The following is a 19306-nucleotide window of genomic DNA, read 5'->3' as shown; positions in this document are numbered from 1 at the left end:
AGATCAGTGGCAGTGGATGAATGCATGCCTCATTTTTGTTTCTTTTGAAGGAAAGCTGAAGGCTGCATGGCTTAACACAGTCTGCATGTGCTCACATGTGTGCCTAGCTTTGACCACAGGTACACTATAATCTCATGCAGCCAAAAAATAAGCAGGAACTGAAAAGTCTTTGCTTTTAAATTGGTTTTCCTTTTTCAATTGCTTTGTTTCCTTTTTCCAAAGCTGCCTTGGGCCAAGTCCTTTTTAGGTTCAGAATGCTTCTCCTTATCCTCCTTCCTGCACTGCTATGGGCCGGCTGCAAGGAATAAAGATGCAAAGGCAACCAGAGAAGGCTGCTTGATACTGGAGAGACTGTGAGGTTGAGATTAGGGTGGGTGAGAGTAAGCATTACAGACAGCAGAACGGGGGAAGGGTGTTGAGCTGGGTAAGAAAAAGATCTTACATTAATTAAGAGACTGCAGATTTTTTTTTCCCTCCCAAGAATAATTAACTTTTCTGCTGTTCTTCATTTCCCACTTCCTAAAGCTCTCACGAAAGCTTCTCCTTGCTTTAGGGAGAAGTGTCACTTGAGAATCTTCTCAGAACTTGGCAGCTCGGTAATAAGGGCATGTAATCTTTTATAATCCTCTCTTCAGGTTCGTAATATCCATTTCTGTTTTGAGGTTCCAAAGCGTTTTGTGGGCCAAGTGGGATTTAACTGAGAGAAACACACGCTTAATATTCAGGAGCAAAGACTCCTGGACAAAGAATAAGCACTGAATGAGAAGGAAGGAAAACCTGCTCAGTATTGCAGGCAGGGTCACACCAATGGTTTTAAGTGGCCACAGGAGGTTTGCAGGCCTGACTACCCTGGGAACCAAGCTTTTTTTTCCATAGAGCACAGCTTCTCTGCAGGTGATGTCATGGGAGTGCCCAAGCCCTACAAGGAGCTGTCTGTCTGCAGGCTGGGCTGAGCCCAGAGCACACCTTTATGTTTCATAAGGTTCCCACCAGGATCATGTTGTGTTTCCTGGTGCCACCCATTGGTGTGTGTCGATGACCATGTGCTTTGGGGTCCTGGCATGGATCCATCAGAGAAGATGCTAACTTGTCTCAGCACACCCATCATCCATGCTGCCTCTCACAGACCTGGTGTGATGTATGAGAAAAGGAGCAGAGGGCAGAGGCAAGGCTTAATTACCCTCCGCAAGGTTAGTGATCGGCTGTGTGGAGTCTAAGAGGCTTAGAGCAGCTCAGCACTGTTCAAGCTAATTGGCAGCTTTAAACTGCTATTAAGAGCTTCCACACCTTTTGCACAGTGACAGCAAACTGGTGTGGCTTTCTGCTTTCTAATCAGAATTACCCTGCCAGACCAATTTTAGCTTTATGCCTAATTTTGCTTTTGCTGCTAGCTCCTTAGCTCTCAATTTTAGTACTTTGCAAACTGTTGGCGCACTCAGCATCTGTTAGCTGAACAACTCTTAAGATTATAAGACTTGTGGTTTCTTTTTTGGAACATCTCCATGACTTTTTTTCCTTCATAGGAGGAAAATCTCAGTGAAATCTCAGATCTTATGGCTGTGTCCTCGTGGCCAAACTGCATTTGAGCTCCAGGGCTTGTGCTGAGGCTCTGGTGCTGGGGAAACTCATTAGGGGCTGAAGGTGGAATCACTGTGGTAGTGCAGGTCTGGGGAGGGTTTGGTTTGAGTTGTGTGTGTGATGGTGGAAGGAGAGTGGAAATCTGTGCCTGATCACTGCCACTCAATAAAGGAGTAGCAGAAAGTTAATGGGATACCACTGCAGGTTTCTTAATGCTAGAAGTTAATCCTTCTAGATCTTGTAAAAGAATTTGTGCCAAATGTGTTGGAATGTGAGAAAGTCATAGTGCTGATCTCAAGTTCTGCCAGTTCCTAAAATACCTTTTTTCATCTGCTTAAACCTTTTACAGCTTTATTCTGCATGAAATGGATTTTCCAGGTAGTGCTTTGGCTGTACCCAGTTGGTGGGAGAGCTTTTGTGATCCCTGAAATCTGGTGGTTTTGCTAAGCTTTCCTTGCCTCCTACCTCTTGATATTAGGTTTCCCTAGAAGAATTTGGGCTCTGCTACTTGCAGCTGCTGGAGGAAAGCAACTGCATTGAGCTGAATCAAGGGTTTGCCTGTGTACTGAAGGTTGCTGCATGCGGCTATTAAATATACCAGAGAATTCACACTGGATGTTTCCCTCTAAATCACATCCTACACAAACAGCGTGCTTCTCTAAAGGGTCTGCTCCTGCTTTCTGCACTTAAAATAACCCCTCCTTCACTGCAGAGGCCTTCCACCTGCTGTGAAAGCGTAGGTGGTGCTTCACTGTGTCAAAGCTGTGCTACAGTGACAGAGATGGGGAAGTGAGCCATGCTCCATCTCACAGTAACTCAGATGTTTCCTAGAAAACCTGCAGCCGCTGCCCATGCTGTGATTTCAAGTGAATTGACCAAACCACGTTTCGTTTCTCTAATGTGTCCTGGTCATCTCTCTGTTCGTGTTGTGATTCAGAGGAGCAGTTGCCCCTAAGTGCCTTGTTTTCTCTTGCTCAGTAGCACCTGAGTCTCTGGTTTACACACATAGCATCTGCTGATTTCTTTTGTAATTCTGCCTGGTTAGACATGAGTACTGTGTTTGGTGAGGACATCATAGTGGCTGTCTGCTTGGGGATGAGCATCCTTGCCTTCTCCCAGCTCAGTCTCTGCCATTAGATGGGAAGGTACATACAGTCTGAGTCGCAAGCATGACCATGAGGCATCACTTCAAGCTAGGAGTTGAGCTTGGTGAAATAGGAAGTGCAAATAAATACGTGCAGCTTTTGCTTACAGGAGATAAAGCGGAATTGCCAGGTCATGCCTTTCCTAGCAGCCCTCAGTGCGTGCCGTGAGGTCGCCTGTCCCCTTGCACTGAGTAGGGCTGCTCTAGGGCCTGGCCTTGTTCTCAAATTCTCTGCTTTAGATCCAGACCCTGCAGACCTTCATCTGATGTTGTATAACAGTCTGAAATAGTCACAGATACATGACGTGTAACTGTGTGTAACTTTGCTGTTTATTTTGACTTGCTTTGGTAATTCTTCCTGCAGAAATCTTGCCTTTCCACCAAGTGTAGGTTTAAGGAACATGATGCATTGAGACACAGCACATTTCCCTTCCTGCCATCTCTCTCCATTGAATCACTACCTTCATCACCTTCTAGAGATGGGACAGGTTCAGTTAGAGCCTCTTAATTGTTCCTTGTCTGTCAGGAAGCTTCACATCAGTAGCAACTGAAGCTTCATCTCCTGTTCAGCAGCCTGATAAACATCCCTGCTGATGGTTATTCAACCTGAGCTGCCTGCCCATGTGGATCTGTGTGGCTCTGAGTCCTGCTCTCAGACTCCAGCATTCACCTACTGCTCTCTTGAGTCTGGTCTCTATGGCAAGTACATAAACCATCATGGAAACACTGACACAAGGTGGGTAGACCTGTTGTCAGGAGGTGTTAAGGCTCCTTCTAATCTTCCGTGCATTCAACCTTGGCTGCTCCATTAGTTACTCAGCTGCTTGGCAGCTCTGTGCTGGAAACATGAGGAGCAGAATACGGACCCTAATAAAGTCAATGAACATTTGGCAAGTACTTCAGTAAGCCCTCGGTTTCACCACAGGAAGAGCTTGGCTCAGAAAAGGGGCTTTGACTCATGCCAGGGGTGCTCTTGTCATCGCTGGGATGGAGGTTTGCTTTGCTGTGTTTATTGATAGCAGGAAGAGTGCTTTTTGGCAAAAGAGCCCAAAGATGTGAATTATGTCATTTTGTTGCTTTTAATGTCAATTTTTGGCCCGGTTTTTACAAATTCTGTCTTTTTTACTTCTGAAGATAAGGCCCCCCCCTTCTGGTAGTGGCAGAGCTTATATAAATTGCCTTATCCCTCTCTATAGGATCTGCCTGGCACTGGCTCCTTCTTTCCATCTTCTTCTCCCAGCACCAATCAGCACCTCTTTTTGATACACATTTGCAATGTGACTGTTCCTTCCCCCCCCACATTTTTTCTTCTTTATAAACTCTGTAGTTAATAATAAGGTACAAGTTGTCATTTGGCTGAGAGAATGGGAGCTTTGTGGATATTTATAACGTGCCTAATGGCGTTTCAGAGCCTGAGGAAAAACGACATGGTTTCAGCTCTTCAGCTGTGTTGGATGTGGCAGGCAGTGGTGCTACTCAGTTCAGCAGGGACAGAGAAGGGGATTTCTTCCAAGCTGTTATTTAATTGATATTAGCATTTGAAGTCACGTGAGGCGTGATCTTTCATCCTGTGTGTAGTTTAACTGATTTTGCCTTCCTGAATGTGCCTTTGTAGTGTTGCAGGAGGAAAAGGGTTGCATCAGATCTGAGCAATGCGTCCCTCGGCAGTGCTTGCACACCCAGGTGTGTGGCTGCATGAACCCATCCCACCCAAACACCTGCAGACCCAGAGCTCTCAGGTGCTCCTCCTGCATCACTTCTAATACACTCATCAGTGAGTTGTCCTGCAATATCCAAGCTTGTATGAACCAATAATGTCATATGAGATGAAAGAGAATGACCCCAAGGTGAGAAATCAGCCTTATAGGGCATTAGTGGCAGAGACTGGTGAGTTTTATTGCATTCACAGTGGGGCCAAGAATATAAAGTGAAAACCAAAGATGAACAACTCCGGAAAACAAAATGGGGTTTGTGAAGCAACCAAGCGTGTACGTGATACTGTGCAAAGTCCCCATGAGTTTCAGTCTGAACTTGAAAAGTATTTCAGTGTAAGGTTTGAAGCTACAGCTGTTGGCAGAGATAGGCTGCTGGGCAGGGGAGGACTGAAATAGGGTAGGGAGGCTGCTAGGTATGAGTGCATTGAAGCTTGTGGTTGTTGCAGGCAGCTTCGTTACGCATTCAGCTCCCTGTGGGTTGCAAGATGGGCTTCCAGCATCAGAGAGGGCAGCGGACTGGAGGTACTCAATGCTTTGGACAGCCATTTACCATCAGTCCCTGCTTTGTTGAGGAAGGCAGCCTCGGTCAGCCTTTAGGGGCTCCAAGCTATGTCCTGGCATGTGTTTGGAAAGCCGCTAACACACAAGATGTTAAGGTTGCGGCATGCTCCAGCAGTGACTGACAGCTCCAGACACCGAGGTGGCACGCTGTGCTGCCAGCAGTCTGCAGAACGCTCCTGCAGCACCGCCAGCCTGCTTGGCAGAGAGCCGAGGTTGGACTGCTGCACCTCATGACTCAGTGAAGTCCGGGAGCTGTTGTTGCAGTTGGAAGAAGCCATTCTGTTCTTTAATCCTTCTGTGCAGCCCATAGATCGATCGGACGGATTGGTGCCAAAGCCTCTAGTTAGTAGAAATCATAATGCAAAAGTCTTCCTGGGGCTGGGCAAGCTGTGTGTATAGTAGGCTGTGTGCTGGAGCTGGTGGGTCAGAAGGGTTTCTTAGTAGCAGCCCCAAAGCAGGTTGCTCCCTTACTGCACTACTCCATCCCCTTTCCCCTGATCTTGCGCTTCTCTACCCAAAGGTAGAGATCTGGGCTTTGCATTTGTTGCACACTCCTGGCATCCCTCCTTCTCCTGCACGGTCCCCCCTGACAGCAAGGAAACAAAGAGGGACTTCAGTTCTATTGTTATTCAGAGCCACCCGTTCCGTGCGTTTTCCTGCTTAAAGGTATTGGATTGCAATGCTTCAGGTAATCTTCTGAGTGACCACAAAAATCTTAATGCAAAATCCTAATGCAACATCAGCTGGGAACTACGTACCGAGAGCTGCTTTGCAGCCTAATTCTCCAGCTTTCCAAGCGGGCCCTGAGACAAAGCTGCTGCGCGTAGGTGGAGAGCACGGAGATGTCGCAGCTCCGGTAATAACGAGGTGGGACTTGGAACCAGCGATCTGCGGGGAGCGGAGCACTCGGGGGAGGGAGGGTTCCTCGCTGCCCTGCCGCTTGCAGGCGGCGGGTGCCTGAGGATTCACTGGCCTCTAGCGGTGAATGCGTGCAGGCATCGTCCTCAGCCGTATGTGAACACTGTGAAGCTCTTAGAGCAGGATCTCAACATTTGGTTTGCCTTATGGGTTCTTAAAGTATGTGGGGGGCCGCTGGCTTCCTGCAGAGCGAGTCTGAGCTCCTGGTAGGGCAGCACTGCTTTCTGCAGTGTTATACCCCTGGCAGTAGCTCAGCAAGCTGCAGTGCTGGGTCAGAGAGCTGCCTGGCTTGCAGTTGGTGTGCCCAGCTGCCCACCAAGCTCTGGCTCAGGGCTCACCTGCACAGCTGCCATGCTTCTGTTGCATGGAGCTCAGTGGCTGTGGCTGGATGGAAGTGCTAGGAGACTGTCTGTCACCATTTAGTCTGACAGCTTCCCTGCTGAAAGGATGGCAGGAAGCCCTTCCCAACTCAGTGCTGTCCCCCTGAGACTTCCCTCCCTTCTTCATACCTCCTGCCTTGCCCTTGATCTCCCTTCCCGTGTCTGCCCTCAGTCTCACATAGGTTTATTAAGATGCAGAGGACATTCAGGGCTTAAGCTTCTCAGAAGGCAGCAGAGTTTGTGTGCAGGCTGTCACTTTCCTTTTGGTTATATTTCAGTCTTTGGCAACAGCATTCATATTCTTCTCAGGTATTGCTATTTTCATAAGCTGTGCTGTAGATACATAAGTATTCATGGTGTGCCTCACGCTGCCTTCCCCATGGTGCCTCCCAAGATTAGCAGCTTGTCTTCTAGCGTGCTGATGCTGAGTGTGGCTCACTGCTCTGTTGCAGAGCCACGGAGCTGAAGGAGGGCTCTTGATTAGACAGGCTAATGATGCTGGGATCCCTGTTCTGTCTTCACAGATGTAAAAGGACCACCTACACACAGGCTGTCCTGCGGCCAGTCCCCCTACACCGACACGACGACATGGGAGAGGAAGTACTGCATCCTGACTGACAGCCAGCTGGTGCTGCTCAACAGGGAGAAGGAGGTGAGAGAACACACGTTGGCCTTCCGTGGTAACACGGGAAGGCAGCTTTCTTCACCTCTCCTTTTTTTCTTTAGCTGCTCACAAGTCGAGTGTGTGAATGGGAGAGCTAACCAGATATGTGCATATAGATGGCATGGCATGCAGAGTTACAAAGCAGCTGGCCCAGGTGTTGCACAGAACAAAATGTGTTCATCCACTGCTCCCTGCTTGAGTTTTAGGCCCAGCATTTCAGCCTGCCACTATATTTCTCTATGCTAGCTCTGCTTTTAATGGTAGCTAAAGCCACCATAGCTAACTAAACCTTAATGTCAATGCAGATGTAAGCTTGCGAAAGTGTTTTGTTGGTGCCTGTGTTGGAGTGCAAGCAGAGGAGTGTGAAACCTTCATGCTCTGCAGCCATTTTGCTGCTGTCAGAAAGTAAACTGTCTGAGACAAGGGTTTGCCTTTTCTCTTGCTAAATTTAGCAAACAGGATTGAGTGGCCCTTGGCATGGAATATACGCAGAGCTATTGCAACCTTTGCTTTAATTGTAAAATTACTGTGTGTGTAGCATGTAGGACTTGGCATTGTGCCTTGGTATGAAGGTAATGTCAATATGGTTAAAGAATAGGCATATTTTAGTTGTCTGAAGCATTGTGAGCAAACAAATACTGATAAGTCCTTTCTCAAGCAGTACAGCACAGTATGGTTTTTCATGTTGTATTTAATGTCTACAGGCTCTTGCAAATACATGAGCCTGAGAAGTTGATAATGTTCCTGGGTTTGTTTGCTTAATTACTCTGCTATAGATTTGCTGTTAAAATTTTTCAGGAGGAGCTATAAAGTAGGAATGATTTCAGGTTATTGAAATAGACTTTATTGTATATAAACGCCTATGAATTTGAGTCTAATCCCATGGTTTCCTGCGTTTGGAAATGGCCTGGATTCTTTGGAAACTGAGAGCGTGAGACCAGTTCCTGGTGTAGCACTAAACATTATTCATCTCAAGCTTTGATTAGGTGTGCTTACAAGGGCTTAAACATCTCCCTGCATGGGGAGAGTGGGAGGAAAAGGTTTAGAGGACAACTTGACTTATTAGAGGGGAACAGCATCAATGCTAATTTGTAGGAGAGGCAGTCAAATGCAAGGAAAATTGAAGACCCATATCATAATGTTTGTTTACTACATAATTCTTTTTCTAGTCTGACAGGAATGTCACCGAAGGAATTAAGGTATCTCCTGAAGAAACTTAAGGGCATGAGAAGTATTCCTAAAGCTGTGATATACCAGCACAGCTGGGCTAAAAGGATGCATCTCATTAAGAGATGAATTAAGGAGCATAATTGGGAAAAAAAAAAACACTGGCTCATATCAGCAATAATTATCTGAAGGTGGTAACCATGCTCTTAAGGGTTGTTAGTTTTCCTTACCATGTGCAGTTAAAACACTTTGCCAGGAGTCAGATGAGCCTCTTGCTTACATCCTGGGGAGTAAATATAGGAACTCTGAAGCATTGTTGATGTGAAGTTGTTACATATGGTATTTAAATGCACTCTGTTTTTGCCTGTTTTCTCCCAGAAGCTGGAGAAATTCCATGTTGGGGTATATGCAGCATGGGTTTTAAGTGTAGTAAAGGAAACCTTTGCAATGTGCACTCAAAGGAGTCTGCCAGCACTGTCACAATGAGAAATAACTTGATCTGGAGAATGCTGCGTGCAGATGAGCCAGGCAGACATGCCCTTGGTGCAGGTGTGACTCCACATGCTGATGATATGATTTGTTTCAGAAGTTAGAGAGACAGATTGGCTGTTCTGATTTCAAAGTAATTTGGGACTGCTCTAAGTGAAAGGGAAAAGAGAACTCCTAGCAGGCACAAGTGCCTGTGGGAAAATAAAAGGTACATACAGCAATGTACATGTAAGCTCTTAAGAAAATATAACAGCTACACTAGTAGAAATGCTGCAGCATGGAGCTGATGCTCTGGATTTGCACCTTCAATGAGGAACAGAGTGATACACCTCAGTAATAGGGGATGGGTGGGAGGGAAGAAGGAAGAGATGCTAACAGCAGTGTCCTTCCAGCCACACAGAGCACTTGTGTTATCTCAAAGCTGGCTTAACGTGAATGTGGTGTGGGGTATTTGAGGCATCTCCTTGTCTTTTCTGTGCACCTGCTTTGTTCTTTCACAGACCAGGAATCTAAGAAGCTCAGCTCATGTAGAATTGACAGGGAAGAGGAATGTTTGATGTTCATGATACTTTGTAGAGTCATTGTACAAGCATGTACAGCATGCAAAGAGGTAAAGAAAGGATGTCTTAATTGATTCAGATTAATGCTAAATGGCTTTTTTTCAGTTAAAATGCAGCATCATGTGCAGTTTTATTTTAAGGCTTAAAAAAGCAGAATAAAAGTAAAGCAGAAAGTAAGAAACCTTTCTTCTTGTAGCACCTTCCCTGCCCACCCTACATAGATTTATTGACAAGGTGGTTTGCACAGTATGTGCAGACAGACTGGCACTGTGCAAGCACAACAATAGGTTGGGAGTCAGAGAAATGTGGTCCAACTTGGTCCAGAAATATCTGTAATTGCTGAGACAAAAATAGGCTGAGAGTATCACTGTGTGCAGCGTAGATAAATATTAATTACTTGTCAGCTCATCGGCTTAATAAAATGAAATAGGTGAGATTGCAGAATGAAGGTTATTAATGAAGGGAAGAGACTGAGACCCAAAAAGCGAGTAGAAAGAAAATGAGCACCTGTAGGGGCGTGAGGGATGACATAGCAAATAAGGAGGCTTGAATGACAGATGTGCAATTACTAGAACATCTTGTGGTGTGGCAACACCCAGCAGCATCTTCCAAGACTAGGAGAACAGGTCCAGGCTGATTCTCACTTAGAAATCAGTGTTTCTTTTTTATATGAGGAGGACAGTTTCCCACTGTCGGGAGTGTGGATGTCTTCAGCATTGGTGAAACCTGTTTCATAGGCAAGAGCTGTGAGCACCCGCTTCTAAAGAAGGCACCGTGTAGGGTGCCTGCAAAAACAAAGGCATTGAAACAGGAAAAGGGAATGAGTCAGTGTCTCTGATCAGCGGTTTCTGATAGATAACCCATTGCACAGCACTTTCATGAGGGATGTGACAAATGAGTGCATCTGGCTTTGGGCTGCTTTTGGTTTAGTCACTGCCTGTAACTTGGCTGCTGTCCTGCAGAATCCTTCAGTTTTACATTCAGCTGCAAATGCAAATCTCTTATTGCTGTGACAGGCTCTTCCCTTTTCTCCCCCACACCCCAGTTCTCACCTTTTTGGTACTGCAAATCCAATATGTAAATATGAGTTTGGGGAAGCTCAAATTGGACGTAAAATTTGAGTTTCCAAATGAGCTTAATTACTTGCCTTCCAAGGTCCCCAAGAAACACTTTCCAACATTTTCAGAGTAGATTTTTATGTCAGGATTTCTGCCAGCTTCTAACTTTCTCAAGCAAGGCAAAAACTGAGGAGCTTTATCATTACATAACAGTTGATGTGATTCCAAACTTCCCCATTATTAGTTCAGAGGAGGCTGTGAATTTTCAAGTTTTTTGGCCTTTCCAGTCTGAAAAGAAATCTGTCTGCCCAGCTTGCTCTAAGTGGCATTAAACACTTGTGAAGCTGTTCCTCTCTTTCATCTGAAATCTCTCCATCATCCAACTAGAAATCCCAGGAACAAGGTTTATACTTAAGAATCGTGTTCAGCAGCGGGTGAGCTGTGATGCTGTTTGAGAGATGAAAGCCTGAGCTGTGAACCTGCCCTTGTTACATTTAGGAAATCACTGGTGAAACATGGTCAGGGTTGTCAGGACTGTCAGCAAGCCAGAGCAGGGCTGGGCCATTCAGGGTTGCTGAAGGCTTGGCAGGTCAAAGAGCAGGGCAGCAAAGCTGCACAAAAACCTGCTGGCAGCCTGGAGTGCTGCTCAAGCCCTGACTTTGCAATGTTTAGTGGTTCTCCTCAGTCCTGATGCAGTATTGCTCCTGATGCAGCTTGCAGAATTCCCAAGTGAAATGATAGTGTTTCTCTAGGCACTGTAACAAATGCAGTCTTTTTCTGGTGTGGGCTGTTCTGCACCAGATGAGTGTTCCTGCACCAATGCCCCTCCTTTAGTGTGCAGTCAGATGGTCAGTACGGAAGGTGCCATGGCTTAGGGGCAGGACCTCAGCCTTCAGACACTCTTCCTGCTAATGGCTCAGGCCCTCCCTGAAGATAAATCCTATCTCTGGTATGCAGCATTTGGTTTGCTTTTGACACTGGCTGCGGCCTGTTTGCTTTTCCCAAGGACTCAAAAGACTGTGGGCTGAGCCACCAACCTCCTCCTTGGCTGTGGCAGCAAGTTGTTGCCCCCAAGCTGTCTTAATGGCCAGTGTTACCCTTCTCAAGTGCTTTATCACCCAGTGCTTCTAGGGTGTGCTGCATCCCTCCAGAACATGCTCTGAAGAGCAGAATGTGCCAAAGGGAGAGGGACCAAGCGGTGTCTCCTGATGAAACCTGAAAATCTAACCTTGATTGAATGAGCGTAGCACAAACTTAACAAAATTATTCTGACTTCAGATTGTTTAGCAAAGGTGTTGCTGTAAATATGTACCAACAAAGACAGTGGCCATAGCAGAGTAACTGCTGGGGGGGCGGGGGTGGGGGCGGATTTGGGAGAGGTGTTTTTAAAAATGAGAGCTGTTCGAAGGAGACAAATAGACTGGCAGCAGTAACAAATAGCATTCTCTTCAGGTCATTTTTAATGCTAAGTGCATGAAAGTCAGGAAATGCCAGAACCGGTTTGTGAGAGGCAGTGTAGTGCCGCCTGCTTCTAAAATAGTGCAGCGTCTCATGCATCTTTTACAGCCTTCAGTACAAATCTGATGTGGTGGGTGGCAGCCCTGCCCACTGCAAGGAGCTGGAGCTAGGTGAGCTTCAAGGTCCCTTCCAACCCAAACCATCCTCTGAGGTTTGTGTTGCAGACGAACGCTCTCTTTTTGGTTGCTACTAATACTGTTTGGAAAGCGATGCTCTCAGCAGGGTTGCAGGCTAACAGCTGTCTGCCTCTTTTCCCACAGGTGCCCACCGAGGGGTTGCAGGAGCCTCAGGATGCCACCAAAGGCCGCTGCCTGCGCCGCACAGTGAGCGTGCCCTCCGAGGGCCAGTTCCCCGAGTACCCACCAGATGGGGCCGCCAAGCTGGGTAAGCGAACCACGGCAGATGGGCTTTCATTTCTAGCCTCAGGCTTCCCAGGCAGCGTCTCTGTGCAGCAGCCTGTGGAGGTTGGCACCTTGCAGCCAAGTGCTGGCTGTGGCTGCCTGCCTGCGATGGGGTTTACACTGCAGGGTTAATGTCACTGAGGCTGTGCAGGATGTTGGAGAAGCTGGGCTGCTTGTACACGTGGAGGCTTGTAACTGTGTGTGAGGGTACTGATAGTGCTGGGGCAGTGAGATAGGAGTGCAGCCTCTGCTGGTAGCCCGAAGGTGTTTTTGCTGAGACAAAAGCATCGTAGCAGTGGTTTCCCAAGTCCAGTTCAGGGTTTTTCTCACTTCTTTATTCCACTCCATATCTGGCTGCATAAAGTATCATCGCAGCTCTTCCCAAGGCCCTGAGTTAGGGAAGGCAGCAGCCACACACAGAGGAATTCTTCTTTTCATTCCCCATTCATGCAAGAAGTTGATTGATGAGAAAGGGATAGAATTATGAGAAAGGGCATAACCTGTGAGCTATGGAAACTGTTGCACGCCTCTAAACAGTAAACCAGCTGTGATTACATTGTTATCAGAGGTGAAGAAGTGGTAAGGTAATTTTAATTTCATAGGCTCCTGTGTTTTATGTCAAAGAATGTTATTCTCTAAGTATGTTACGCTCAAATCATTAGAAGAGAAGCTACTGTGAAGCTAAACATAGGAAATGCCACTCTTCTGGATAGTTAATTAGCGGATTGCAAATGTAGCACTTATTTGTTCGTACTTGTTAGTAGCAGTAGCTAACCCTCCCTTATCTGGGGAAGGAAGCTAGGGCTGTGTTTGTGGGTTTTGTTTGACTCACGGGTTAAGAGTCAGAAGGAGGCAGGTCCAGTGATTTAGGGAGGAAGGCTGCAAAATGCTTGGGGATGAGAGAGGTAAACATAACCCCCATTGGGTTTGTTTGTGGCATTTCAAATACGGTGCTAAACGATCATCTTGTTTTGTCATATGAACAAATATTCGTTCTTGTTTGTAAGTAAAAGCAGCATTAAGCACATTTACATTGTGCTGCAGGCAAAGTACTTGATCCAGGTGCATGGCTGGTGGGATGGCAGGGGAATCACACCTAGCACAGCTGTGCTCAGCAACAAGCATTGTTTGCAGCTTTGCAAGTTAGACAGAACTCTAAAATTTAGGGGGTTCCAGTGCTTGCTTTTTCTATACCATGTGCAAAAAAATGGAGAAGTGTGTGTATGGGCTTTACTGAGCATCTGAATAGCTGGAAATCCAAGTGTTAAGTTTTAGAGCATTACCTTGCAACCTTTGTTTTTCTTTGGATGCTGTGGGGAATAGGTGGCTGTGCTGTTTGTGTGCGTGTATTACTGTGTATTTTGTGACTACTTTAGATGCATGCTGCATCTTGTAGTGTCTTATTTAATGAATGCCTGGCAGGAATCTATTAAAAGCACAAGGGAAACCCATATCCACATCATCATCTCCATATGAGTATGTTAGCAAATGGGTATATTACTAAAGTGTGTAACTAAAGGAAGGGGATATGCAGCTGGAGAGAAATGCAGCAATGTCCTGTCTGCAAGAAGGGATGAGAGTAAGTGGGAGGGATGGCTATGCACAATCTGATAGCAAGCACCCTAAGTGAGGTTTCCTTGTCTTCATATCCTGGTTAAAAGTGCCTCATACCATGATTGCCCCTTGCTAATGAAGAACATGTGTTGGTAGGCAGAGCTGTGGGAGTAGCTTCGTGTCAAGGTGTGGAGCCAGAGGACAGACCAGTGCAGGAAAGAGGGGGATGGTGGCAGGCAGGGTGTACCACCAGCAGTACAGATGACAACAGGGCTAAAATAGCTTTGAAATGCACACCAAATCCTGAAAGCACAGCAGAGGCTGATAAAATGCCTAGTAGAGAAAATGCTATGCAGAGCTGATAAGAGTATCTCTCACATCCTGGGAAAGCATGTGCATAACATGGCAAGAGCAGGCTGTGTGTCTTATGATATCAGGAGCTACTACCTGCAGATGAGTTTCTAGGGGAACAGTGTGTGGCAGTGCTTAATTAATTAACAGCAATACCCATTCTGCAAATATGTGCAGCGTCTTTTAAAGCCGTGTGCACACACCCTGGTAGCACCATTCCTAGGAAGTGTGTGGGAGAGGAACTACCCACGTTACAGCAGAAGGGTTGAAGCAAGAGATGTGTAACTCACCAGAGGTCAACACTAAGTCAAGTGTGCCTTACCCAAGGGCTGCTAGAGTCATTCTTGCCATCTCTTTCATTGCTACCCTTGCTGCAGGGTTGGCTCAGCTGTTCGTGCGGCAGCTGCTGACCCATCGTGGTTTGCAGTCCTGCATACTAAGATAGGCACCAATTTCCACATACTTCAACGCAGTAAGCTGTAATTTGTGATGGTTCAGCAGCTGCTGGAGGAGCAGCTGAGCCATCCCTTCTGTGCGGGCAGAAACCACTGTAGTCACCCCTGCACGAGAGCCAGAGGGGCGGACACACAGATTACACACAAGATAGAAGGCAACTCGTTTCAACAGCAAAAACTTGCAAGATCACTCTAAAAAATGCAGCTCTGGAGGATGCTCAGTGCCTACTAGCATAAGTGCTTGCACTCTGCTCACAGGAAGCAGAGAGATTGTTTCCACTATTAATTCCTGTGTGGAAGGAACACTGTACACACAGCTGTGCAATCTGGCCCTCTTAAATATATGCAGTGAAATTTCCTCGGTAAGTGATCTCTATTATTGCAGTCATACCTATCTGAGGGTGAATAGGCACGCTCTCAACTATCTCATTTTCTTGCTAGGGTTTTGTCATGGCAGTGACTTGCTGTCAGAAGTGCTTCCATTCAGGAAAGCTAAAAATGGAGCTGTAATTTATCCCAGACTTCAGCCTGACAGCCTTTTTCTTGCAAGCATTACTTTCAGTGGGCTCATTTTGTGTTATGTGTCCTGGAGACCAGAACCTGAGTGTTGGAGGAAGGGTTAACACAAAACTCAAGCTAATACATTCGTCGTATGCACCACCATATCTAATTCAGATCCTGCTCTTTTTCAACAGGTGTATGGTTTTTTGTTAGGGAGATTGCAGTCTTGAGATGCAGCGAGTAAGGATCATTGTTTATAATAAAGTATTGGAATTAACCATTCATACAGTGAAGGCATGATTCAGATTTCCACCATTCATGCTATTTAATAGCGTAGTAGCACAGTTATTTCTTCCTTACCCAAAATAGTGCTCTTCCTTCTTGCTCTGCTTTGTTCTCAACACCTGCTCATACTAAATGAGATCAGTTAAAGAGAGTATGTAGTACAGGTTTGATTCTGGTACCTGGGTGCATCTTTGTGGCATGAGAAAGGGATGTTGTTTAATAGCTGACTCCTGTCACTGCTCTGCAGCTCCTATCCTCATCCTTTCTTAGCCTACTGTCAGCATCTACTCTTCCTGCTTGTGTATATCTGTGCCCTCCAGAGTTGCTATTCTCTGAGCATATCTGTAGAGATTGTGACATTCCTGGTTGCAAAGACAATAGAAGGTACTGGGAATACTGGGTCCAGTTTCAGGCCTGCCAGCTTAAGAAGAGTGTTAAGAACTTGGAGACAGTCCGGCACATCAGAAATGTACATGGAGCAGACTAGAGTGCTTTTGATGTGTTGCAATGTGCTCCACTTGGGAGATCAGCAGTAAAGTGCAAATAGCCAGGAAACTGGGTACCCTGACTTAGAACCATATCATAGAGTTGTTTGAGCTGAAAGGGACCCTTAAAGGCCATCTGGTCCAACTCCCTGCAGTGAAAAGGGACACCCACAGCTCCATCAAGTGCTCAGAGCCCCATCCAGCCTGACTTTGAGTCTCTGCAGGGACAGGGCACCACCGCTTCTCTGTTCAACCTGTGCCAGTGCCTCACAGCCCTTATCATAAAAACCTTTTTCTTAATATCTAATCTAAGTCTCCTCTCCTTTACTTTGAACCAGTTTCCCCTTGTCTTGTCAGAACAGACCCTGTTGAAGAGAGTCTTCAATACAGTCTTTCAGTTCAGTCTTTCTTGCAGCCCTCATTTAGATACTACCTTCCCTGATCATGTAAATACTTTGTATGTATAGGAAGACTCTATGTGGATATAAAGATATATGGAGATATACTTACACATGTGTGTAAATAGCAGTCACCTCCTGGTTGCACTGTGGTGTACTACACATACAGTTTTGAAATATAGCAAAGATGAAATTTTGAGCTTCAAAAACTGCATTAAACTTCTTGATCTTTGGATTTAGTTGAATAGTTGATGGATTTTATCTCAGCCATCACCCCCACTGCTCTTACTCAAGCTGGTTTTTTCAGTATCAATTCTGCTGAGTTCAGAAAATCCTCTGATCAGGCAAACAAGGGCAGAAGTGATAAAAAACGAAGCAGCAGTCTGTTTTGGCTCTGGATCCATGCTGCATAGCTATCAGGTGACCGGTAAGCTGTGCAGAAATGCTGCCTCGGTGCTGTTGTAAAAGGTGATATGTCCAGAGACCTGGAGATGGAGTGAGCAACAGCAGATTGGTTCAGTCACATCTAGCTTCCTTGCTGCCTGGCATGTGCCTCTCATGGTAGTTCTGCAAGCTGCTGCTGAGCCCTCCTACGTGGGATGATTGCACCGAGAAAGCACACAGCCCATGCTCTTCCTTCAGGTAAAACCTTGGCAGGAGAGAACAGACGTTAGCTGAAAAGATTTCTGGGTTTTTTTTTCAGTAACTGCCGCTTCTAAGACATAAGGTTGTTTGCAGCTAAATCAAAGCTGAGCCTCGCTTTCTGCATATTCCAGTTGAAATGAGTACTTTGTGATGAAAGAATAAATAAGACTTACTCCGTGCACACCGCGTAATTACAGTCCTGGTGCGCCGAGGTGTGGGATGAATGCCTGAAAAGGGGTGACTGCTTGGGAGGGGAAGGGGGAGACAGTCTGCTTTGGAGGAAGAGAGATTGTTTGTGACCTGGTCAATGAGAAAATCTGCAATGCACCAATCCCTATGTGTTCAGGAAAGATTGAAGAAATATGCAGCATTTTGAAATAATACCTCTCCTGCATCTTCTAACAGAACTATGCTGGATAGAGGGCTCTCTTCCATCAACCAACCTTGCCTGTAAAGCGCATCTGTTAGACAGGGAGGTTGGGGAAATGCAGTTTACAGCTCTCAGTATCTCAGCCTTACAGATTTGTGATGAAAGAGTTTTCCCCACAGCACTGTCTGCTCGTTCACTGTGTTGCAATGTGCAAAATAACCATCTCCTGTCAACTCTCATGCCCGGCTGGGATGCAGAGTGGGGGTTCTGGAAGAGGGGAGTTGTTGTGTGTGTTGTATACACACTCACAGCGCTGTCCCTGGCAGGAAGATGCATACAGACATGTTGACTTCACTTGTTTCCAGCTCTTTGGATTTGCCTGATTTGGGCTTGCATGGGCGTGTTTGTATATAGGTGCACAGACGTACATGAGAGAGATTCACATCCTCCTTTATATAGACCTAGGAATCCAGAGGACCAGATGTATCTTTTAAATGAGTATCCTCTGTGTTACTGCTTTTCTTTCTTTTATCTGTAAGTCTTTTTGTATGAGAATTCTGCCTTGAAAGGCACCCAGCAGCTGGAAGATGTCTGGGAGCAGCACAGCAAGTGGTTCATCACCACTCCGTGCTGTGTTCGTGTAAATCTCCTTATAAAATACTGCTGCTTTTGAGTATTGTTATACCAAACTGCCACATAGAGAAACTCCAATAGGAGTTTCCTGCTATCTTCAGCATCCACAAAGATTGCTTAGAAAACTTAAAGAAAACCCCCAGAGTAGTCTGGAATCTGGACTATTGCACAGTGCAATTTGCCTGCCTTGGAAGGATGAGGAATTGAGACAGCTCTGCTTGAAATTAAAGCAGCCTTTGGGGAGGTTAGGTATAACTGGGATGCCTGCGTCTCAGTGACGTTCCCTCTGGGCAATTGCAGTTATTTGTATACAGAAAATTGCCAAGCTGCCGTCTTTTCCTTCTCATCTAACCCAAGCAAAGCCAGGGGATTTTGTTTTGTTCTGAGTACTGCTGGAACTTTATTCCCTTGGACGCAGATCATCTGCACCGAGAGCCAAGTTTCGTCATGAAGCAAATGTTATCAGTTCAGATCTGAAACCTTTTTAGAACAGGCATTAACAGGGCTATGGGCACACAGTCTGAACTCTCTTGTATGGCCACATCCTCCATTAGGGTTTGTTTCTTGGAAACATCTTTCTATGTCTCCACCTGCTGCTTCCAGCATGTATGAAATTCTTTAGGGAAATCTACCTTAAGTTGTGCAGGAACTTACCGAGTGCATTGTTAAATGTTGTAGGCTTTCTTCTGTAGCTGTTTGATCTTGTGGCAAAAAGTAATTACACTCCACCCAACCATGTATACGCTCCTTCTTTCCTTCAGTAACAACCAACTCAACACTTAGTGGAAAATTAACTTATCTTCCTGCAGCCTGAGTTTCCTTATCTGAAGGCTTCTCTGCAGCTCATTTGAACGTTGAGCTAAATTAAAAAGAAGAGGTTGGTGTAATTAAATCTGTTTCGGACTTCTAGTTCTAGTACTCATTGCTGACTGGTTAATTGCTTTAGCATGAACTGATACATGCCAATGCAAATATCTATGATATTGGATTAGATGCATCTCGCTTGAAGTTGGTATGAAATGAAATGTACTAAATTCTCTCCATTGCACACACGTGCACACTCCTGTCTCCCTGCTTTGCCACCAGCTGGTGAATCAGTTCCATTTCATGCAGTGAAATCATGCAGATGTTTGCATACATATTGTTTTCGTAGGGTCATAGAGTGGTTTGGGTTGGAAGGGACCTTCAAGATCACCTAGTTCCAACCCCCTGCTATACACACCTCCCTCCAGAGCAGGTTGCTCACAGCCCATCGCTTTCAGTAAATGCACTAGGCAGACTATTAAAACCATCACATATTTTATCTTAACGAGTCTTGGAAAATGGGACTGTCACTTGAGATTTTATTTCCCGTGGTCGTGTGTTGTTTCTGGGAAGCCTGAACCCATCTCTTCTTCTCCTGTACCTCCCCCTCTTCTCAGCATGTGCTCTCCACTCAGCTGTACTTTAGGGTTTCTCATAACAAACCAAAATGGA

General features: G+C 45.8%; 1 protein-coding gene across 10 annotated transcripts in view; it reads left to right on the top strand.

Moving 5' to 3' along the window:
• The window catches only part of RASAL2 (RAS protein activator like 2), a 138530-nt gene that overhangs the window by 54303 nt on the left and 64921 nt on the right, over nucleotides 1–19306 (top strand). For all 10 annotated transcript variants that reach the window (XM_015869601.3, XM_015869600.3, XM_015869599.3 and 7 more), the window contains exons 2-3: nucleotides 6821–6948; nucleotides 12013–12136. In XM_015869601.3, coding sequence (XP_015725087.2) covers nucleotides 6821–6948; nucleotides 12013–12136 — 252 coding nt within the window. The remainder of the gene's footprint in view (nucleotides 1–6820; nucleotides 6949–12012; nucleotides 12137–19306) is intronic.

This window comes from Coturnix japonica, chromosome 11 (assembly GCF_054131305.1).
Source record: "Coturnix japonica strain WE chromosome 11, WE-NBRP24, whole genome shotgun sequence".
Taxonomy (NCBI): Eukaryota; Metazoa; Chordata; class Aves; order Galliformes; family Phasianidae; genus Coturnix; species Coturnix japonica.
The sequence above is the reverse complement of the archived record's forward strand: the minus strand, read 5'-3'. Positions and strand labels throughout refer to the sequence as shown.